General features: G+C 41.8%; 1 protein-coding gene across 1 annotated transcript; it reads left to right on the top strand.

Annotated features, from left to right (window-relative positions):
• Positions 1-6,842: 6,842 nt before the first annotated feature.
• On the top strand, positions 6,843-9,091 carry LOC310875716 (uncharacterized protein; the record flags this gene model as incomplete). The annotated part of the gene is made up of 4 exons (XM_083789031.1): positions 6,843-7,004; positions 7,174-7,332; positions 8,564-8,659; positions 8,762-9,091. Exons 1-4 carry the CDS (start codon positions 6,861-6,863, stop codon positions 9,089-9,091), a joined length of 729 nt encoding a protein of 242 aa, XP_083645157.1. The 5' UTR covers positions 6,843-6,860.
• Positions 9,092-25,504: the final 16,413 nt, after the last annotated feature.

Consider the following 25,504-nt stretch of genomic DNA (forward strand, 5'->3'; position numbering starts at 1 on the left):
GCTGTAACTATTAGCAGTATAATGCTTATTTGTGTTCATTAAATCGCCACGTTATGTTTATGGGTTATATCCCTTCACTTATATTTGCATGTATAGCTTATTAGCTTTCAGGCTAGCACCTTTAGCCAAAGCCACAAGTTTATAGTCCACCACGGGCACGGTGTGCTTGGCTGCAATGTTCTTTGGCTGCTTTACAAACGTGTCTCTCTATAAACGGCAGTAGCACACGTGTCTGCTGTAACTATTAGCAGTATTTGTGTTCATTAAATCGCCACGTTATGTTTATGGGTTATATCCCTTCACTTGTATTTGCACGTATAGCTTATTAGCTTTCAGGCTAGCGCCTAGCCAAAGCCACAAGGACAAGTCAGTGACGTCACACAGCTCACATCATGCCCCAGACACATACTGTCTTCCGTGTGACTGTGACGTCACGGTGAAATCCTTAGCTGACTGTGTTGGCGTCTGTCTCGGTCATCAAAATGGTGGTCCGTGGCTATAATTGCCAATAAATAATGGATCTTGAAATTAAATCGGTTGAAAACCATTGACTACTAACATTGATCACATGAACTTGTCATTGGGCAAATGTTGTGAGCTTGTAGTTGTAGACCAGTTGTTTTAGGAGAAGTTTATACTGTATAACAGGGGTTCTCAAATTATTTTGGGGGGTCCCCAAATAATAATAATAATAAAAAAAGACATGGTCAAAGCATTTACGGGGGTCCCCAGCCAAAAACGTTGAGCCCCTACTGTAGCTTAAAATCATTCAGTGTTGTTTAAGCATAATGCTAACCCCTTTTGGTGTTAGCATTATGTTATGCTTTAACTATTGAAAAATAGCAGATCTACAAGCTCATAGCGCGCCACTACGAGCTTGTAGGTCTGCTATTTTTTTTTAATTGAAGAACGACTGACATAGAAACATAGCTTTTTCAGAAAACTGTCAGGATGTAGAAGACATTTTTAGAATCTGATCTCAGGTCAGAATGGGTTAAAAATGATTCAGTGTTGTAAGCTTGTGTCACATTCTTTGTCTATTTTTTACAGGGGCTGCCACCAAGACTCTCCACCTGATCTGAGTCCTATACACCTGAACGGGGACAGCGATAAGGTACTCATTCACTCCTCACTCAAACCTTTGATTCACTGGGTCATACAGCTGCTGTAGATTCAGCGTTTTTAAAGGACCTGTTTTGAATAGTACACTAATGTTCCTGTTTAAAAGGATTGAATTCATTGTAGATGGATTGTATTGTAGCTTAAAATGGTTCAGTGTTCTAAGCTTTGTGTCACATTCTTTGTCTATTTTTTACAGGGGTTGCCACCAAGACTCTCCACCTGATGAGTCCTATACCACTGGACGGGGACAGCGATAAGGTACTCATTCACTCCTCACTCAAACCTTTGATTCACTGGGTCATACAGCTGCTGTAGATTCAGCGTTTTTAAAGGACCTGTTTTGAATAGTACACTAATGTTCCTGTTTAAAAGGATTGAATTCATTGTAGATGGATTGTATTGTAGCTTAAAATGGTTCAGTGTTCTAAGCTTTGTGTCACATTCTTTGTCTATTTTTTACAGGGGTTGCCACCAAGACTCTCCACCTGATCTGAGTCCTATACACCTGGACGGGGACAGCGATAAGGTACTCATTCACTCCTCACTCAAACCTTTGATTCACTGGGTCATACAGCTGCTGTAGATTCAGCGTTTTTAAAGGACCTGTTTTGAATAGTACACTAATGTTCCTGTTTAAAAGGATTGGATTCATTGTAGATGGATTGTATTGTAGCTTAAAATGGTTCAGTGTTCTAAGCTTTGTGTCACATTCTTTGTCTATTTTTTACAGGGGCTGCCACCAAGACTCTCCACCTGATCTGAGTCCTATACCACTGGACGGGGACAGCGATAAGGTACTCATTCACTCCTCACTCAAACATTTGATTCACTGGGTCATACAGCTGCTGTAGATTCAGCGTTTTTAAAGGACCTGTTTTGACTAGTACACTAATGTTCCTGTTTAAAAGGATTGGATTCATTGTAGATGGATTGTATTGTAGCTTAAAATGGTTCAGTGTTCTAAGCTTTGTGTCACATTCTTTGTCTATTTTTTACAGGGGCTGCCACCAAGACTCTCCACCTGATCTGAGTCCTATACCACTGGACGGGGACAGCGATAAGGTACTCATTCACTCCTCACTCAAACCTTTGATTCACTGGGTCATACAGCTGCTGTAGATTCAGCGTTTTTAAAGGACCTGTTTTGAATAGTACACTAATGTTCCTGTTTAAAAGGATTGAATTCATTGAAGATGGATTGTATTGTATTGTAGCATAATTGTGGGTGTCCTTGACATGAAAAAGGTTGAGCTGACCACTGACAGAAACATAGGTTTTTCAGAAAACTGTTAGGATTTAGAAGCCATTTGATTGCCTCAACAGCTGATTTGAAGTGGAAAGACATGAATGTGTTGTGTGTTTCCATTTCATATCTGCAGCTGAGCCAATCAAACGAAGGTATGGTTAACGGATATGCCTCCTGTAAAATATTACTACAGCTATGCACAATCTGTGCCTTTGCAATCTGATCCATTCATTCAGTGCACATTTCAATTAATCTGTCATGTTTAATGGCAATTATGAACCGGGTTATCTTATCACAACATCTTGTTAGGAAAGTGTATAAATGTTTATTTGACATTTCAATTTTTCTTTCTTTCTCTCTCTCTTTATTTCATCAGATTCAGATCTTCAATGCAGTGGCCCTGTAAGTACTGCTCATTTTCCACTGACAAGAGGAGCTCCTTACTGAAACATTACCGATTAATACATGGTTGCCATGCTCGAACATCATCAATTCCATGCCTTCATAAGGACTGCTTGTTCACATTTTCTACGTTTAATGCTCTCAAAGTACACATATCACAATTTCACCCTCAAAATGTGAATGGAAAAGTGAATGCAACTGCCTTCCACTGTCAGCTGTGTGACTTTGTAGAGCCTTGCTCTGTAGCTGACTTTTTCACCCATTTGCGTAGACATATTAACCTGAATCAAAAGGTTACTTGTCCATATCAAGGCTGTGTCTTTGAGAGCAGTGTTAAAACCACCTTTAATGGACACAAAAGCAGAGAGCATCCGATGCACAGTAAAATGACATTCAAACCTGAAATATTTTGTGCAACTGCAAATGTACTCGAAGATGCCCCTAATCTGGATGTTCAACCTGTGGAGAGTGTCCCTGAAGCTGATGATGAGTTTGATCATGTGTTTGAATTCAGTGACAATGTGGAAGACTTGGAGTGTCAGTTGGAAAAGAATTTAGCTGCTCTACTTCTGAAAATGTCATCTATTCTAAACATCTCAGAAATTGCCTTGCAAGAGGTTTTAGCGCAGATCAACCAAATGTTTTTGCTCTCACGGCCATTGTTGCATTCCTCAATTAAGAAAATACTGGGACAGCATTGTGGTGATGTAGATGACACTTTGGTTAGTGAGATAGCTAGAGAACTTGCAGAGAATAATGTATTTGCAAAATACACTTCTCCTGGGGGATCATTGTCAACTACTAGCAAGCGGAATTCGTACATATTAAGGGAATTCTCAGTGGTTGAGCCTGATGAGTTCAAACTAAAAAACAATGATACCTTTATGTATGTCTCTGTGATAAAAATGCTGCAGGCACTGCTAAGCAATAGAGACATTTTGGATAAGGCCATGTCACCTGAGACAAACCTGTCACCATCACAGGGACACAAATACAAGTCTGAAAGAGATGGTTCCCACTTTAAAGATAATTCACTCTTGACGGGGGAAGAATTCAGAATTTCTCTCCGCCTTTATATTGATGATTTTGAGGTAGTGAATCCGCTAGGAACCTCCAGAAATAAGCAGAAGCTATGTGCCGTGTACTGGGTACTTGGTAATCTGGACCCTAAATATCGCTCCTCTTTAAATTCTATTCAGCTTGCTTTACTTTGCAAGACTGACTACATCAAAGAGTATGGTTATGCAGAAATTCTTCGCCCTCTCATTCTGGACCTTGTGTCTCTTGAGCAACGTGGTGTATATATAGAACAGTTGGGAGCCAGCATAAAAGGCACTGTATCATTTGTTGCAGCAGACAATTTAGCCGCTCATTCTTTGGGAGGTTTCATGGAAAGCTTCACAGTAAGTCAGATGTGTCGATTCTGTATGGCCACGCGGGAGGAAATACAACTAATGGAAGTGCGACGAGGCTCATTCCAACCAAGAACCAAAGAAAGTCATGACAGACATGTGTTGGAGGTATTGCAGGATGCTACCCTGGCTAAAACATATGGGGTAAAGGCAAGCTGCCCACTCAGCGAAAGCTTAGAACATTTTCATGTCATTGATGGTTTCCCCCCAGACCTTTTACATGATCTCCTTGAGGGCATTGTTCCTGTTGGATTGGCTTTGGGCTTGAAGGCACTGATTTCTAAGGGATACTTCTCACTGCCTACCCTGAATGTGGCTATTAAAGATTTTCCATACACATTTTCAGATAAAACAAATAAACCCCAGCTCATTAAAAAGACCTTTTCCTCCAACGGAACAATTGGAGGGAATGGACATGAAAATTGGGCGCTTATCCGTGTTCTACCACTACTGATAGGTCATCACATCCCAGAAGGGGATGAAACCTGGGAGATGTTGATGGACTTGAAAGACATAGTAGAATTGGCTGTGTCCACAAGCTTTACTGAGGAGTCTGTCTGCTATCTTGAATGCAAGATTTCAGAACATAGAGAATTGTTTCAGAAAGTTTTCCCCAATGAGAGAATGAGGCCGAAGCACCACTATGTTGAGCACTACCCTCAATTAATCAAAACCTTTGGTCCATTGTCTGACGTTTGGACAATGAGATTTGAGGGAAAGCACAAATTCTTTAAAAGAATTGTCCGTAATACTCTAAATTTTAAGAACATAGCCCTTACTTTGGCAGTGAAACACCAGAAAATGATGGCCTTCAATTTAGCTACTCCCAACTATTTCAAGCCATCTGTCGAAATTAACAAAGTTAAGCCTGTGATGGTTGCTTCATTTCCTGAAAATGTGCAGCGCTATGTTTATCACAAGAATGGCCAGCAGAACTCAGTCCTTCAAGCATCTTCGGTCTCCATAGATGGTATTAAGTACAGTGCTAATATGGTCATACCAGTTGGATCATGTTCAGGGCTCCCAGACTTCCAACAAATAGCTAATATTTTAGTCATCAATACTGAAATAGCATTTATTTGCAGAACTATGACATCGTGGTATGACGATCATCTTAGAGCATATGAGCTCTGTAAAAGCCATTTGGCTTCCCTGTCAGTCACCCAGATGTCTGACCTGAGTGATGTTTTCCCCCTGTCACTTTACAGTGTTAGAGGCAGAAAGTTTGTGACCCTTAAACGGTACATATGCTGCACATAGGCAGCTGTGCAAATGGCATTGCTTTTTATAATGGTATTTCAACAGTTTCAAGTCTTTTGTATTATTGAATTGAAATGTATAAAATAAAATGGACTCGTGTCAGTGCGCAATACATAATAAGTTTGTGTCTTGACAGTTTGTTTGGTGTTTTAAGCATGTTATTCTTTAACAATTAAAAAAATAGCAGATCTTCAAGCTCATAGCGCGGCACTGAGTGCCGTGCTAGGAGCTTGTAGTTCTGCTATTTTTGAAAAATCGTTTAATATATTACAGAGAACATTTTAATGCAAATCTTTGCTTCTGGGGACAGTGGGGACGTCCCTGGAACAACATATTTTCAGATGGGGGCGGAGGCCAATTTTTGGGGTCTTTGACATGAAATATTGAGCACCGCTGATATAGAAACATAAGGTTTTTCAGAAAACTGTCAATATTTAGATTATTTTTTTCCGACGTCAGGCCTAAATGGGTTAACGGGGTCAAACACTGACATCTGACAGAGTTCTGCTTTTTCTTAGGACGTAAAAATGGCACGAAAATTACTGCTGAGAGTTGTCATCAATGGAGATGATATTAGGAAGATAAGTCTTGATGAGAGACCAGATTCCATTGAAGAATTGACAGTACAACTAAAGGATAGACTGTCGCTGCCATATGACTTTCTCATTCATTATCAAGATCCAGACTTCAATGACTTCTGCAATTTGACTGACATGACTGAATTGCCTGATAAAGCTTCGCTGAAAATCATCCCTTTGGCTGTCATGACTATCGATTACACAATCCTGCCATCAACATCTTTGGCGCCCCCAGCAACACCCACCGCAACGGCCACAGCAACACCCACCGCACCAGACTCAGACTGCAGCACAGATGACACAGAGATCCTGTCCAATCCAGAGAGAAGAGAACAATGGCCGGAGTCCTTCGACATGCACATACCTAAGTTTGCAGTTGATGTTAACTTCAAACTACTCCAAGGAAATCGTGACCATGAGAGAGATGGAACACTTCTGGCCATAACACGAGATATGAAGATCAACATATTACACCATCTTTCAGAGACAATATTGAGTTTCAAAGCTTATCCCTCGGGAGAAGAGATCAACAGTGTGGCAAAAGCACTGATTGCCAACCACCCCTGCCTTGCTGAGCGTGGTTATGATGTACCATGGCAAGGGTGGGGAACCTATCTTAAAACTAGGATGGGAAACTACCGCTCAAAGCTTAGAAGAAGTAACATGTCGGATGAAGTACTAGCAAATGGGGGTAAAAGAAGCCGATCCAATCCAGCGTTGCCGCCATCAAGCAAAGACATCAAGCGGCCAAAAAGGGGTGAAGCTAATTATCTCCCTTCTTTACCTGACAAAGATGATCCAAACAGCCTGGAAATTGCCCGAAAGAGTATCGCAGAAGAAATGAAGAAGAACCGTCCTTCTGCCACGATCATCTCCAAACTAATGGACAAAACATTCCCACTACGCAGACGAGAGATAGTACATCAGAAGCCTGCTGTAGCGATAGTGGTAGAACGATGGCCAGCAGTTTTCACAGAGAGTCAGGTAAGCTACTGTTTTACTTAAAAGTGTCACGAATCACCGTGTTGTGAGCTTGTAGATCTGCTGTTTTCACTAGTTTTGTCTCGAGCTAAAATGTTTGAGAACCACTGGTCTAGTCTATACTTAATGTGCTGATTTGCCTTCTCCCCCTTGCCCCCATCTATTTGTTCAGGTATTTGCTGAGTTCACCAGAATCGCCAGTAAGAGTCTTGAGGGAGGCTTCTTTGACGCTCTGGACCGGCACACCCCACGTTTCATCGAACTGTTCAAATCCAAAAAAGGAGCTGTTGGACAGAAACTGACTGAAGCAATGCAGGACATCAACGCTGTGGTAAGTGGTTTCATTTAGCAACTTTAGAGCTCCAGACTTCCCTCTCCAGAGCAACATTAGTGACTTCCTCCTGGGGGATCCCGAGACCTTCCAAGGCCAGTGAGTCGATGTGTTTCCTCCTGTGCCTTGGTCTGCCGGGGTCTCCTCCCAGTGGAACGTACCTCGAGGACCTCCCTAGGGAGACGCCTGAGAGGCATCCTAACTAGATGCCCGAACCACCTAAGCTGGCTCCTTTCCAGGCGAAGGAGCAGCGTTTCTACTCCGAGTCTCTCCCGCGTGACTGAACTTCTCACCCTATCTCTAAGGGAGATGCCAGCCACCCGTCGGAGAAAACTCATTTTGGCCGCTTGTATTTGTGAGACTAATCCTTAAGCTCAATGTTTAATATTGATTGTTTTGTAAATCTGGTAGCATCACACTACAGGTACTGTACATGATAATCTTTTAACCCATTCTGACCTGAGATCAGATTCATACGAGGTTTCTGCCGGACACACACTGGTCTGATGAACCCATTCTGACCTGAGATCAGATTCTAAAAATGTCAGTCGCTCTTCGATTTTTCAAAAATAGCAGACCTACAAGCTCGTATCGCGGCACTCGGTGGCGCGATATGAGCTTGTAGATCTGCTATTTTTAAATAGCAGATCATAACATGATGCTGACACCAAAATGGGTGCCCGGTCAGAATGGGTTAAGATTCTCTGAAAGGACAACTCCAGACAAAATAACATATAGCCTCATTTTCCTACTTGTATTGATCCCAAATGACTAGGCAGAAATGCCCCTGTTGTCCAGTTTCCCAAGCAGAACCCAGCGGCCCTCATAGCATATAGTGGAGCCCATAAGCCTATTGCATTTATGCCATTTTTAGCGATGAAAAGTTAAAATTTTAATTGTTTAATTTTGTTGTCATTACACACACATCCTTATCCATCCTATGCTAACCAGAAGTTATGCTGTTATGTGTTTTCCCAAGTCCCGGAAAAGACCTGCTGTGATTGGCCAGTACAGTCACTTTGATTGGCAGTTATGCTGAACGCTCACCACAAAACATGATTCATGATACTGGCTTATGGGCTCCACTCTATGCTGTGAGGGCTGCTAGGTTCTGCTTGGGAAACTGGACAATCTGCAGCATACAATGTCAAGATACTCAGGAGGGTGTCTGATCCAAAATTACCCCGATTATGTTGTAATCTTTTAACTGATCTTTTCTGTCTATCTTTAGGCACCAGATGTGACTGTACTGCGTGCTGTAGTCCTCAAGGGCATGTCAATTTGGCTGGGCGACGACTGCAGTGGATTTTATAAGACCTGCTTTGCAGTAAGTAATTGGCAGATTTGGCACATAAATGTTTTCATGAGAAGAGCAAATCCAGTGGATACCAAACATAACATGTTATGCTTAACTTGTGATTCTTTGCAGGGTACAGGACACAGCGCTGAGGAGCTATCGCAAGTTGCTGTTGGTGTGCTGACTGTTATAGAAGATGATGCTCCTAACAAGGTCCCCCACACAGTTCACCTAGAGCCCCTCTCCACTTCCATAATACTGGAGGGGGAGATAGTCATCAATGCTGTTAGAGACCTGCCTCAGGCAGTTTGTCTTTTATTTGGGCTCACATACGCCCTCAATTTGGAGTACCCAAAATGTATGAACAAAACACTCACGTTCATTCAACAGGTCATGCTGGGATTGGGCAAAAAAGCTCTCATACCAAAACTACAAACATTAAGAAAATGTTTAATTGAATAGTCAGGTCGGGTGGGGAGGGTGTTTGGGTGTTTGGCCCAACTTTAGTTTTTTTCAACTAAGGTTCATGTTTTAGGTTGTTGTTAGAGAAACTAAAAGGTGAGTGTTAATTTTCTTTCATTTGCTGCTTTCTTTCGTTTAGCAGTTTTTGACAGGGGCGGGGGCATTCAAGCATGGGGCTAAATATAATGAACGCCAAGAAATTACATCTGGCCACAAATGATCACAGGATCTATTGAATGTGACAAACTGACATATTGAGCCTATACATACAGTATAATCACAGGATCTACTGAATGTGAAGGTAGCCTACTGGGGGAAGGCTTATACTGTATGTATAGGCTCAATATGTCAGTTTGTCACATTCAATAGATCCTGTGATCATTTGTGGCCAGATGTAATGCCCCCTCCCCCCTGTCAAAGAGCTAAAATCCCTAAAACGAAAGAGCAGCAAATGAAAGAAGAATAACACTCATCTTTCTCTTTATGAGAGAGATGGAACACTTAACAACCTAAAACATGAACCTTGGAACCTAAAACATGAACCTTGGTTGAAAAAAACTAAAGTTGTCCTTTAAGTTGCGTTTACTTTTAAGTTTTATGAGCTGGAGCTCTAAAAAACACTTATAGCACTTACATTCTCTGCTGACACAACATAGTGGAAAAGCCCTTTACTTGTAACGTGTGTGGTAAAGGCTGTACACAGAGTAGTGAACTAACATCACACATGAGGATTCATACAGGGGAAAAGCCCTGTACTTGTAACATGTGTGGTAAAGGCTTTGCTCAGACTGTTAATCTAAAAACACACATGATTGTGTGATTTTTAGGACATGCCCTTGAGGACTGTGTGATGAAGTGTGATGAAACCCTGCAACGCAGAATTCCTCTTAGAGAAGAACTGAGCGTTTCTCTGTACAGAGGACACGCTTCCATTCAATGCTTTTTATTAACGAAAATAATGTGGAAAAGGCACAGTATTTAGAGCTTTACTGTTCAAAACGGTTATGTTATGTTATGCAGACTGTTTTGAACAGTAAACCTATAAACAATACTGTTATGTTTACTGTTCGAAACAGTTATATTTACTGTTCAACAGTTATGTTTATTGTTCAAAACAGTTATGTTAACTGTTCAAAACAGTTATGTTTATTGTTAAACAATTCGAAACAGTTATGTTTACTGTTAAACAGTTCGAAACAGTTATGTTAACTGTTCAAAACAGTTATGTTTACTGTTAAACAGTTCGAAACAGTTATGTTTACTGTTAAACAGTTCGAAACAGTTACCTGAATTTCTGTGTTAGCCGATACCGAATACTGATACCAGTGTTGTGATCTCATGTTGTGTTTATAGCTATCTAGCTATATATCTCATGATGTGTTTATAGCTATCTAGTTATATATCTCGTGTTGTGTTTATAGCACAAGTGCACTCAAATGTGTACTTGCAGTTTGGGCCAACTCCAAAGCAAATTCCACATGTCCCAACATTGTATTTACCTGCCATAATGTTAACCCCTTACCCCTGTGTCGGATCTGGTTATACTGGCTGTTGGAAAATAAACAGTACTTGATGCATTTTTTTATTGGATTGTTATTGATTTGCACATGCATGATGTAATTTAATTGCAGAATTAATTTGAATGCATTTGTTATTAGATTGTCAGGAAAGGAAATGTAATTAAGGGATTCATGCTACATATAATGTTTAAGTACTGCTAACTCAGAATAAACATGTTTTATAGTGCTGTACACTCAAAACAAGGTAGTACTGCTAACTCAGAATAAACACGTTTTATAGTGCTGCACACTCAATATGAACTAGTACTGCTAACTCAGAATAAACATGTTTTATAGTGCTGCACACTCAATATGAACTAGTACTGCTAACTCAGAATAAACATGTTTTATAGTGCTGCACACTCAATATGAACTAGTACTGCTAACTCAGAATAAACATGTGTTTATAGTGCTGCACAATCAATATGAACTAGTACTGCTAACTCAGAATAAACATGTTTTATAGGGCTGCACACTCGATATGAACTAGTACTGCAAACTCAGAATAAACACGTTGTGTAGTGCACACTCAAAATAAACAAGTTCTGCTAACTCAGAATAAACACGTTGTGTAGTGTACAATCTGAAAAACCAAGTTCTGCTAACTCAGAATAAACAAGTTACTTCAAGTTACTTGTACTGCTTACTCAGAATGAACGAGTTACACAAACTCACTATTCTGAGTTTAAGTTAACTTGATTCGATTGAGGCAATGAGTCAGCACTTTTAGTGAGTTAACTCAACTCGTTCAATTTTAGAGTGCAGGGTCAGAGGTCAAAAGGCAGAACACGAAAGTTGTTCGACATGAGGAGACGCATATGTCTATCCAAGTTTTATTGTTGACGGTCAAATGGAGCTATACCTGTTCAAAGTTTGCATGTTCAATTGAGTGCTATAGCGCCACCCTTTGGCCAATGGCCGTGGGCTTTGCGTTCTCACCGTTTCACATACCTGTCTACCATTGCCAAGTTTCACGAAAACCGACTGCACGGTTAAGCCAGAAATGCTATTTAGTTTTTAAGGGGCCAGGGACTTCGGGCGTGGCCCCTTAAAAACTAAATTGCATTTCTGGAAAACCTTTGCATTTCTTAAAAACAGACAACTAGAAAAAGGGACCATAGGTCACCCGCCCCTGCCAAGCAGTAGGATTTGAGTCATTACATTTATTTTGACACTGTTCCATATTGTGAAAATGTATTTGTAATCCTTTCTTAGATAGCTGACAATTTTGAATATTGTATATTTTCTGTAAAATTATATTTTGTTGAATTACATTTGACGCAGTGACGGTCTCATAATATTATTTTTATCAGGCACGTGCATAGGCTTCAGCCCATCCTTGCTACCTGCGAAACACTACATCTGCAAAGGTGAGTGAGTGAGCAATTGTTCAATAAAAATGGCTTTCATAATAATCTTGCCAAGTTTCATTAGCCTTTAGTCTTGAACTTAAATGAATACATAACTTTCTCATTATACGTGAGAAAAGGATATCCATCAGATTGCTACTTTATTAACCAGTGGATCCATCAGACAGGGGCTTGCTTGCCAAAATAAGCTGATCTACAAGTTGTAATGCGGTGCACAACAGACAAGCTGTTATCTTGTAGATCTGTCCATTTGAAACATGTTGGTAACGTTTCCCGGTAGCGACAATAAACATCATCACGTTAGATTAAATGGGCGTGTATGATCTACGCGAGGCGGAACATACATGGTGGAAACGCTTAGTAAAGAGGGAGTCCGCTGACTGTCAGGTTCATGAGCTATTCCTTTTTTATTTCACTTGAGTGCTATAGCGCCACCCTTTGGCCAATGGTTGTGGGCCTCACCGTTGAAAGTAGCATAGCCCTCTACCATATTGCCAAGTTTTGCAAAAATCGACTACGGTTAAGCCAGTCAGTGTAGAAACGTGTTTAAGAAGGTATGAAAAGGTCAATTGAGTGCTATAGCGCCACCCTTTGGCCAATGGTCGTGGGCTTCATGTCTTCACCGTTTGGCATAGCCCTCTATACCATAATGCCAAGTTCCGCGAAAACCAACTGCACGGTTAAGCCAGAAATGCAGTTTAGTTTTTAAGGGGCCAGGGACTTCGGGCATGGCCCCTTAAAAACTAAATTGCATTTCTGGAAAACCTTTGCATTTCTTAAAAACAGACAACTACAAAAAACGACCATAGGCAAACAAAAAAAAACGACCAGTTCAGCCAGAACTGCTATTTTTGGCTAAAGGAGAAGAAGAAGAAGATGAAGAAGAAAATATAGCTGCAAGCAGCGATAAGACGGGGTCAAGCAATATATGTGATCGGCCCCCGATTTCTGATCACGTTGACCGGTATGAACTTCAGCTGCAAAGATACAAATTAGGCATGTGGAAAATAATCGATACATATCGATTCATCGATACAGACGTGCGCGATGCGAGTGAATCGGTTCATTCACTGTGTATCGGTAAAATTGACAGGTGAAATCTCGATGCATCGTTCGCGGAGTGCTTGCATCGGTAAAATCCGTGGTTGCACCATTTTTCCATGGTAAATTTCACCCTATCCTGTGTTTCCGAGGCGCATTGAACGTACCATCAGAAAAGGAAGAAAAAAAAAAGGTCTCTCGCAGCCATAGCTCGCAGCGCACACACAGTCAGTGAACAGAAGCTACCGTACGACGGACGGTGCAGTCAGAGTAGACACGTTGAGACAACAAACAGACTCAGGCTATGAAGAGCACCCGCGACTAACAGAAGTGAGCCCCACGCATTAAACAAGAGAAGCACCACCTTTAGCTTTATAAAATAGCTGTCCGTCGATCAGTTGACTTTTCACTGTAGCGCTGCGTGCTGGACTGCTCGTATCTGATCCACACTCCACAGCTGTGCTTGCTGATTATCCGACGCAAATCTGCGTCGCGATCCTCATCAATTTGTAATTAAAGAAAGCTTCTGCAGTCTGCACACACGTGTAAAACAACAACAACGCCACAGCAGGGTGTAGTAGTACTGCTTGCGTTTAAAGTCGTTTACAACTTTCCACTGTCCAGCTTTCCCCTGCTGTTCTCTGGGATAGAAGCCTTATTTATATTCTGCAGCAAGACGGTGTCGCACGCCTAAAATTGCAGATCCACAAGCTCACAGCGGGGCGTGGATGAGACGCGTTGTGAGCTTGTACATCTGCTATGTATTTATAACGTTAATAATACATGCAGGCCAGGGTCTTCAATGTTTTTCAGGTCAAGCCAAGGACCACTTAGCTGAGAGTGAGAGATCAAGCAGGGACCCCCACTATACATAGGCAATTATATTATAAAACTGTTGCAGATTAAACTAGACATAGACTTGCTTGACAGGCAGCACTACAGTGTGACCTGTAATGTTTGTTTTGTTTATTTGTTTCTTTTCTATTTATATGTTGGTAACATTAATTGACGATAGGGTATTACATTTAATCTCTTGAACCCTCTATACTCAAAACCTCAAATTGACCTTTGAGATATAATAATTATACTATAGCCTATGATTATTAGTAATCTAACAATTCCACAATAACCAGCAGAGAGCAGACCCTTTGTTTACTTACATAATTCTATAAGTTGGGTTGTTTGAGATGCAGAGCTATAATACTAACCTACAGTAAAGCAATACATTGCTTTGAATTTAAATGTAATGCATTTTTACATGTTTTGGGAAATGAATAGAGCTTTAATATAAATCCTTTCTATTGTGATGAATCGCCATCAAATCGCATCGTATCGGTCGAGGGGTGAATCGCATCGTATCGCATTGATTTGAACTAAATGGTTATCGCATCGCATCGCATCGGGAAGAGGGAGAATCGTATCGCATCGTATCGCCAGGGGATTCCATGTATCTCTAATGTATCGTATCGCTGGCAGTGCATCGAGATGCGTATCGAATCGTGAGATGAGACGAGATTCACATGCCTAATACAAATGCACCGTGTAGCTTTGCATCTTCATTTGTATCTTTTGCATCTGCCAATGTGAACACAGCATTATTTTTTATATTTTTTTTATCCCACGATTTTTGTAACCCATTTTTCACCTCTGTGCCAACCTGGGGAGAGCAACGGACTTGAACTCATGCTTCCTTCATGCCTGAGTGTCCAAGTTTCTCCTTTACACCTGACAGGGGGGAGTTTCCCCTGGTTGGAAGTAGCACGTGGAAGGAACACGTTATTCAAACCAGTTCCTTTCCCCTCCAACAGGCGCCCGGGCTGCCCAGGGGGAGGTAGTTTAGACCAGGATTACTGCATGTACCTACCCTAGGGGATACAGGGAGAACATGTGAGGTACCTACGCTAGGGGACACGGGGAGAACATGTGAGGGTACCTACCCTAGGGGACACGGGGAGAACATGTGAGGGTACCTACCCTAGGGGATACGGGGAGAACATGTGAGGGTACCTACCCTAGGGGACACAGGGAGAACATGTGAGGTACCTACGCTAGGGGACACGGGGAGAACATGTGAGGGTACCTACCGTAGGGGACACGGGGAGAACATGTGAGGGTACCTACCCTTATTTTTTAAAGAATAGTCTTGAATAGTTTATTTAGATTTAGTCACATTTTAGTCACCTGGAAAGTCTTAGTGTTAGTCTAGTTTTAGTCGACTAAATCTACAGTTGATTTAGTCGAACAAAATGTATTTTGGCGGGCCGTCGTAATTATTGTTTTTTACACTTGCTGAAAATAGGCGATCTACCAGCCCACAACGCGTCGTGCTTGAGCTTGTAGATTGTCTATTTTCAGCATGCAACTAATTGTAAAATGACTTATACTGGATATATATTGGTATATTTAGTCTTAGTTTTAGTCATCATAGCTTTTCCTTTAGTTTCCATTTAGTTTTCATCAGTGAAAAAAGGTAGTCAACGAACATTTTTAGTCTTAGTCGACGAAATCAACACTGGTGGAGACGACGCTGGTGTGCCTGCAGAGTACCTGACTGACTGAAACTCTTGTCACAATGTTTGCAGTGGTAAGGTTTTTCTCCAGTGTGGATACGCAGGTGTGTCCGTAAACAACATATGTCAATGAAACTCTTGTCACAATGTTTGCAGTGGTAAGGTTTTTCTCCAGTGTGGATACGTAGGTGTTTCTGCAAACAACCTATATCAATGAAACTCTTGTAACACTGTTTACAGCAATAAGGTCTTTCTCCGGTGTGTAGACGCTGGTGTCTTGTCAGCGTAGCATCTGGGAGAAGCTCTTGTCACATTGTTCACAATGAACGGTTTTTAAGAATCAAAGGTGTTATACATATGGTCGTGATTCACCAGGATCTAATGTTTTTTTTAAATCTCTATGGGAAACAATGGTAGATTTTTCAGTGGGTCCAGAAAACCAAGCCCACTGTCCATCCATAGGGTTGAAGCGGTTAATTTTGAAGTGCTTCTGGACAAGACTTGTTTCAGCGTTATTTGGCATGACCCTCTACACCATATACTGCAACGTTTCATAAACACTTGACTCTGCATGGATGTATTAGGGGCAGAAGAAGAATTTTCATAAAACTACAATTTGCATTGACTCAATTAACCTTAATTTTTTCACAAAAAAAATGTACTCCCAATGTTTTACTTTTACTTTAGTTGTTTATTTGGACAGGACAATGCATATTAATGGACGTAAATACACCGGATATAGCACAGTTGCTAATTTTCATCCACAGTCCAGAAATACAAAACGGAAAACAGGCAAACAGTGGAATACATTTACATAACATTACATAGCCAAACAGTGGAATACATTTACATAACATTACATAGGGAACACAGCATACAAAAAGAAATACACCTAAAATAATCATGAATGGTTGCAGCTTTGGTTTTCAAGCAACCATTTTTTCAGATTGAATTTAAAAGATGGAAATGTAGCACAATCCCTTATACGCAGAGGAAGGCCATTCCATGCTACACAACCCTGTACTGAGAGGACATTTTGGCACTAGCCCCTCCTATAGGGACACAAGGGTTTAATGTTTGTCTTTAGTTCAATGTTTGTTTTGTAAACGCCTTTGACAATGAAGGGGAAATGTACGTCATAATGTTTGTTTTACATCACCATTACACCACCTAATCAACATGACTTAGACTTTAATATATTAGCGCCCCTCACTTCACATGGGTGTGATATTTTTGTCTATATAAGCTCATGTGTAGAATCTTTTGTGCATTTCGGCCAATAGCAAATAGCCGATCTACCAGCTCACAATAAGTCGCGATGCAACTCATTGTGAGCTTGTAGATCGGCTATTTTGTACACATTCCATACATGGGCAATATGAGTACTTTTACTTTTAGTACTTCAAGTACATATTGATGCCAATAAGGTTGTACTTTTACTCGAGCACACTTTGAATACGATACTTCTACTGTAATGGAGTACGTCTACATTGCAGTATTTATACTTTTACTTAACCCATTTAGACCTGACTGACACTAGATTCTACAAATGCCTTCTAAATTCTTAAAGTTTTCAGAAACCTGTGTTTCTATGTCAGTGGTTCTCAAACCTTTTTCATGTCAAGAAACCCCAGAATTATCTGTATTTGGCCGCGGGCCCCCATCTGGAAATATGTGGTTCCATTTTGGGAACTCTGGCTCGTTCCTGCAGCATCGCAGGCGTGCATTAATGACGTTAAACCACCCCCTCTCGTGTAATATTGCTTCATTATTTAATCGGTTTTCACCAGCAAAGAAATTAAATAAATTAAAGGGTGTAAAAATTCATCATAGAGTTCAATATTTATCAAACGTTTCTAGTACCTCTAGTCTAGAACAAAAGCAAATATGTCAAATCTAAGTAAAAGTTAACTTTTTTTCTACATTTAATTTCACTCAGTTGTGAAAACAGACACTTGGAAAAGAGTATAGGCTATTTATTGATTGATTGAATACTTTATTAACAGGCTTTGGGCCAAGCCCTTATAGGGCCCTATAGGCTTGTTTCCATTGTGGTTCCTCTGTAAAATATCGGAATCAGTCAATCAATCAATCAATCAATCAACTTTATTTGTTCAGACTCAGGGTCCAATAACATAAAACAGTACATACAGAGAAGAAACACCCCTAACCCATAAAAACATCATTTTTACAATAAACATTCATACCAGTGCTTCCAGAAAGCAGACCGGTACCTGGTGCTACTGAGGCTGGGGTTACATAGCAGCATAATTATGCAGTTTCTAGACTCATTGAGCCGACACATAAATTTATACATCAAGTGTCTCAGTAATGCATGAAAGGTGTAAACTCCCACACTACAGAATAACTCACTTGCACTGCTCCACCTTGGTTTGTTCAATAATATACGCATGCAGTCATTATAGGCAACCTGCAGTTTATACAAACTTGCTTTCTTAAATTTCACCCACAAGGGGGCGGTATAGAGGGGAGTACAGTATGCTCTAAAAAGATTAACTTTAACCTCAGGTGAACATGAGCGGAATTTCCTCCCCAGCATGTTTGCCTGAGCATACAGTATACGGCGCTGCCTATACAGATCCTCATCATCAGACAGTTGGTCAGTTATCACATGTCCCAGATACTTGGCTTTACTGCAAATGGATAACACCTGATCAGATAAATAAAAGGAGGGAAAGGAGAGGTCTTTATCCCCTTTCGTCCTGCAGAACATTACTACGCTCTTTTTGGCATTATATTTAATATCATACGCTACCCCATATTCGGAGCATACATTTAGCAGCTGTTGAAAGCCAGCACTACTGGGAGAGAGTATTGCCAAGTCATCAGCGTACATCAGATTGTTTACCAGAGAGTTTCCAATCATACACCCTGTGTTACAGTTATTCAGCTGAACAGAGAGGTCATTCATGTAAAGATTAAATAGGGCTGGGGAGAGTAACCCCCCCTGCCGGACCCCATTACCTACAGTAAACGGAGCCGAGACCCCACTTCCCCATCTAACCTGCATGCTCTGGTTAGCATACCAGTATGCCAGGATTCTTATGATGCTGTCAGGCACCCCCCTTTCCTTCAGTTTTAGGAACAGCTTCCGATGACAGACCCTGTCAAAGGCACGGGAAGCATCAATAAAACCAACTATAACAGAAGAATTATGGCTTTTGTAGTTATCGACCACTTCCTTTAAGGCATAAATGCAGAGGTCAGTACCATGTTTAGCCTTAAACCCAAACTGATTGTCAGTGGTATTAAAAAAGGAGCCTAAACGAGCTAATAGGATCCTTTCAAGGACCTTGGACAATACACTGGCAAGAGCAATAGGCCTATAATTATCCAAGCTCCCCACTTTTTCCTTGTCCTTGATAACTGGTACCAGAGTGACAGACAACATAGTGTGGGGCAGTAATCCATGTGTCATGAGACCAGTGAGACATATGGCTAGTAGAACCGCAACCTTAGGGCTGGCATGTTTAAGATGCTCTGCAGTGATTTGATCTGAGCCGCTAGCTTTGTTGTCAGATAGCTGCGTTATAGCTTGGAGAACCTCATTGGCTGTGACACCAACAGCGTCACTGTCATGCATAATTCCCACTTCATAGGGGTCACTCTTAACGCAGTTGAATATATCAGAGTAGTGCTGCCTCCACACCTCTGCGATATTGTCCACACCAGAGACACCCTCCATGCTGCATGGCAAAGGAGTGTTATTTCTGTTCAGAGCTCTCACCTCCTTCCAGAACCCTGTAGCATTATGGTCAAGGAGCTTTTCAGCCATAGAGTCCGCTCTCATCGTCGCTTCCTGCTTGCCAACGAAGCGTATTGCATATTTATACCTGGCATTAGTTTGCTTTTTATGGTCCAGGAGAGGTCCCTGTCTGGGCCGACCTGCTAGTACCCAAGCCTTATAGGCCCTCTTTGCCTCTGCATGATGTGCAGCCACATGCTTATTCCAGCCAGGCTTAATATTTTTATTCTTATTATGAAAAGAAAAAAAGCGTCTACTAGCCTCATACATAGCCCCCACAATAGATTCATACAGGGTACAAAGGTCCTCGTTGTGAGAATTTATATTACAATTGACATTAGCACATAAAATTGCATCATAGGGCAAAACTACATCGCTCAGCGCAACATCAGTTCTCTCATAATAAGCCAAGAGATCATCATTAGTGAGTTTAGACCAATCTATCTTCCCCTTACTGATGCTATCTACATCTTGGGACAACTCAGGGAGACTGTCCACATCAAGCACTAATATCACAGGCACATGGTCTGCCATAGATGCCTCATAGTCAATCTGCATAGATTGTATAATAGAGTGAGCATCAGCAGTGCTTATACAGTGGTCAAGCCAAGATGTTGAGTGCCAGGCTTCACTTATATAAGAAAAGCTATCTGCAGGTAAGAGCACCCGACTGGATAATATAAGGTTATTTTCCTCACAGAAATGGATCATATGTTTAGCAAACAATGAATGTCTGTCAGATATGTCTGCATTCAGATCACCACAGACATAAACACTAGTAGAGTGATTATCAGAAATAAAAGAGTTAATAAAAGCTAATCTATTTAAGTATTCATCCTCATTCTGTTGACATTCATGTGGTGTATATACATTGAGTATAGTGAACACTTTGTTCTTGATCCTACACTGCACAGCAATACACCAGTCAGTGTCAAGCCTGACGACATTTATAACAGGGTCCAAGTTTTTGCGCCACAATATAGCCACTCCTCCTGCAATCCTTCCTCTCACTATACCCATCGTGAGATCAGTTGTAGACTCACCAGCTCCGTGAAAATTGTCATTAAAACAGTTCAACTGTCCCAAGTCCTGCTTGGCTAAAAACGTTTCTTGTAGGCAAAGGATATCGCATTTTTGCAACAAGTTATCAACATGCGAGCGCCTGGCACAGTCTCCTGCACTGTTACCAAGCCGCAGCCCCCGACAGTTATAAAATCCAACACGCATAATATTACCTAGGAGGTGGATGGTCTGGCCGTAGCCTCCTTTTGCACACTACTTATATCCACAGTAGCAAGCTCCAGATTAGCCCCGTTAGCCACAGCCCTACGCGGTTCATAATACCGCCGGACAAACGCTCCTTCAGGCCAGAGCTCGGGAGTGTACATGTCACCAACGTCTTTACACTCCGCTGTCACTTTAAAAGAGCCAAACCGGCTTTGTGCACTGACGATTTTCTGACAGGCGACCTCCCGCTTGAGTTTATCTTTTAAATACGCAGATAGCGTGTCAGCATCCAGCTCTGGTGCGAATCTAGATGCGAATACACTGACAAGTTTGGTCTGCACTGTTTTTATTGTACTCACAGCACTGGTGCCGACAATGGGAACAGCACCCGGCCTCCTGGCCCGTCCAGTATTGTCAGCGGCTCTCGATCTCTTCTGAGTAGCGGCAATCCCCGACCCCTGCTGGGGCCGGCCTTGCTTAACCACTTTACTCCACCGTGGGGAAGATGGATGTGATAATGCCGGTCCAGTTGGACAAATCTCGAGCCCAGAGGCAGTCGCCACGGCCCCGTCTTGATTACAAGGTGGAGGTGTTCTCCCCGCTGGCGCGATGTTAACAGCACTTTGCCCCGAACTCAGCGTAGACGCCAGGTGTGCGCTCGAAACAGCCGATCGATCAGCCCCAGGCTTCATGCCCCGACCTGCTTCCTCTTCCAGCGCATGCTGTGTCTCAGGCTGTAGGGCAGGATCTGATGCAGGCTCCAGCCCCAGGGCCGCATCATCCACGTCCGCAGCTTCTTGGTCGGGACGGCTCTCCAATGCTGCCACCCGGTCATTCAACTCCACAGAGTCAGCTCGAACACGTTCACATATCTCCGTCTGGAGTTGGGTCACACGTTTCAGTCCGCCGACTTCAGCACATAACTGTTCCATCCTCCTCAGCATCCCGGTGACATCTATGCTGGTATATGTCACAGGTGGCAGATCTTCCAGATAGTAGGAGACGAATCTAGGAATATTTTCCCCACATTCATTCAGCACCTTAAGACAAAGTGCTATATTCTTGGTATCTTTGTGCTGTCCTTTGTGTGCAACGTTCCTCTGACCAGTCTGAGGGCACAATTCAAACAGAACCTTCTTGGAGGCCTCAATCCCATCTGAATCAAAGGTGTTTGTAGCCAGTAGTACTATCTCGTCATGGCTCAGAGTCTTAATTTTAATAGCAAGGAAATTTAGTAATTCATCCTCTACTATTACCCTCCCATCCGTCAACTTATAGATCTCTGGCTTTATCCTAGACCGTTTAAAGTTAAAGGCAGGAGCAGGAGCTGAAGAGCCGCACCCTGTGCCGTCAGCCATCTTGCTTAGACAGACAGAGTCAGAATCGGTATCGGCAGATATGACCCTGCAGATAATCAGAGGTGGGCTAACGGTCATAATTTCATAATCGTGCCACGCCTACGATAAAGTAGTGGTACCGGCAGTGTTGTTTTTGACGACTAAAACTAAGACAAAAAAAATGTATTCGCAACCTTATTCTTCCGGTCATCACCCACAGCTTCCCAAAACGTATAAAAGGTTAACCCATGTTGACCTGGTTAACCAATGTTGACCTGGGAACCATTCTACAAAATGTTTTCTAAATCCTGACAGTAATCTGAAAAACCCTATGTTTCAAACATTTTCACGTCAAGGACCCCCAAGATTATATGTAATTGGCCGCCGACCCCCAAAAGCAAAGATTTGAGTTAAAAACGTCACGCTGAAAGAATATATATTAAAAGATTTGTGCCACATTTTCACGATTAAAAACAAAATAGCAGACCTACAAGTTCGCAATGGCTAAAGTATAATATAATGCTTAAAACACCAAACGGGGTTCACGCCCCAAGATGGGTTAAAGTCTGAAACATCCGACGGTATAATTAAACAGAGTTACAATAGAGAAATAATCTACCAAAGACAACAACTTTTTGTGCCATGTGTATATAGGCTTTACATACAAAAGATACTTAAGAAACTACATTGTGGTGGTCATGTTGATAGTGTCAGATTATGTGATTCCAGGACTTTAGTATCTACCACTTGTCATTGTCATCCTGGAATAGAATGAATGATCATTCGATTGTATGTTATATCATGTGTCAACTCAAATGGGGAAAATGTGGATTTATTACTATTACAACTAACCACTTCTTCCCTGTATGATTCCTCCTCATTATCCTCAGATGTGCATTTTGACGTATGAGTCCTCATTCATCTAAGGGCTTTTCCCCTGTATGAGTCCTCATGTGTGTTTTTAGATTAGCACTATTAGCAAAGCCTTTACCACAGACGTTACAAGTAAAGGGCTTTTCCCCTGTATGAGTCCTCGTGTGTGATTTTAGTTCACTACTATGTGTACAGCCTTTACCACACACGTTACAAGTGAAGGGCTTTTCCCCTGTATGAGTCCTCATGTGTGATTTTAGATTAACACTCTCAGCATAGCCTTTACCACAGACGTTACAAGTAAAGGGCTTTTCCCCTGTATGAGTCCTCATGTGTGATTTTAGATTAAAACTGTGAGCAAAGCCTTTACCACACACGTTACAAGTAAAGGGCTTTTCCCCTGTATGAGTCTTCATGTGTGATTTTAGATGATCACTCTTAGCAAAGCCTTTACCACACACGTTACAAGTGAAGGGCTTTTCCCCTGTATGAGTCCTCATGTGTGTTTTTAGATCACCACTCTGAGCAAAGCCTTTACCACACACGTTACAAGTAAAGGGCTTCTCCCCTGTATGAATCCTCATGTGTGTTTTTAGAGTAACACTCCGAGCAAAGCCTTTACCACACACGTTACAAGTAAAGGGCTTTTCCCCTGTATGAGTCCTCATGTGTGATTTTAGATGACCACTCTGAATAAAGCCTTTACCACAAACTGTACAAGTGAAGGGCTTTTCCCCTGTATGAGTCCTTGTGTGTATCGTCAGTTTAGACGTCTGATTAAAACATTTGCCACAGTCTGTACAACTAAAGCGTTTCTTCCCTGTGTGGCTCCTCATGGAGTGAGTTTGTTTTGATGATTTCAGGTCCTTGGACAGCTTGCTGCTCAAAGACAATCTTTGTCCTTCCACATTTGTCTTGTGTGATTTCAGTGTGTTTAAAGTTGACTGACCTTCACTGGGCTCCTGCCACTCATCACTGTCTTCAGTGTCAGATTCAGAACAGTGTGAAGAGAGGAGCTGGTCGTCACTAGTTGGTTGTGATGTTCCACAGTCCTCTAGATCAGCTTGTGTTTTCATGTGTTGAGTTGAGGTGCCGGCTACAGGCTCTGTCTCTCCGTTTTCATCATCATGAACATCTTCACTTTTCACTGCTTGTAATGTCAATGTTGACCCATCAGCCTCCACTGGTCTTTGAAGTATCTCCTCTTGTTCATCTTTAATCTGTGGTGGTTGTGGTTCCTCCTGGACCAGACTGGAGCTCCTCTCCTGTTGTTCAGTAAAAACCTCCTCTTTACACACAGGGAGGTGCGAGACGGCTAGAAAATAAAGACAGAGAGAAAAACATTTAATGTTTGAACTTTGCATTTTTCCTTTTACTTTGTTGGAAGTTTCAACAAAGATGATCCAATACTCCATGTGTTGCCTTCCAGGCTAGTGTTTGTGCAGGCTTTATTTTCTGTAGTATTAATGTGTGCCTATTAAGCGACCCTAGGTTAAAGTGACCCAGCCTGCTTGATTGTACCTGATTGATTGTCACCTGAGTAAGCTGCAATGAGGGGTAATCAGTACAATGAGACTCCATGTTAGGCCCTCATTTATCAACCGTGCGTACGTCAAAATATGGGTGCACGCCGAAATTACCCAAGTTTCCGGCATTTACCATTTCCGCCAAAGCTTGAAATTGAAATTGAGTAGGACAAAAAGTCACGTCTGGTCGGGAGCTGTCGTATGCTTTGTCCTCGGCTGTTTTTCTGTCGTACACAAGCGGAGCAGCATTGTCTGAACTGCTGACACGCTGTCACAGGCATCTAAGCATATGTTTTCACTCCTAAAATGTTAATATAAAACTATGTATATACATGTAAAAAAAAAAGAAAAAGAAAAAGAGAGATTTCCAATTTCCTTTACAAGTAATTCAATTTATATATCACTGTACTGTCTGTGATATTATAAAAAAAGGCATAAATGGACTGCACGCCTTTATTTCCAAGTGACAATGACAAGCATACAGCTTGCCTATTTGCAATTGTAGCAGGCTATAGGCGTAAGGGGCTTAATCATTCACCATTTAAATAAGTGCTTTGACAGTTCAGATAAAAGCGAGATCATTTTAGGGGGTCGGGAGGACGGGACCGCGGCGTGCGTCGCCAACACATACCAGCACACATGCAAGTGGCAAGCCTTCATCCATATGTTTATGATTCGTTCATCAATGATCAAATCACAACGTTGATTATGACTGCCTTGACGACATGATAGCCTATCTCTCATGCAGGCATCACTCACACACAGGACTTATCACAGCAGTGTGCAGTCTCACGCCTTCGCCGTGCACTGCGCACGAATGGGTAAATTTAATATAGGCCAGCCTACAAACGTATTCCATTCTTGGCGATGCAATGTTGATGTGTCATGTAGGTGCATGCGTGCGTGCATGACAGCAAGGTGAGAGGGAAACAGACAGGGTAGGCCTACAACTTTATTTAATTCATGCAGGTGTTCGTTCTTTATTTATTTAACAACACACCAGTTAGTTGGGCTTGCAAGTTGCATTGTGTGTCTGTGTGCGTGTATGAGAGAGGGGGGTGAGGCGGGCAGCAAGGCACGGGAGAAACTTTTTTTTCTTCCTGTAACCATGGTTTCCAGGTGGTATTGCAGTTGTTCATGTCACAAAAACGAGGGCGAGGCTTGATTTCATAGGGCGTGCCAGATAGATTTCAGCCGTCATATC

This window comes from Protomyctophum parallelum, assembly GCF_964188405.1.
Source record: "Protomyctophum parallelum genome assembly, chromosome: 1".
NCBI lineage: Eukaryota > Metazoa > Chordata > Actinopteri > Myctophiformes > Myctophidae > Protomyctophum > Protomyctophum parallelum.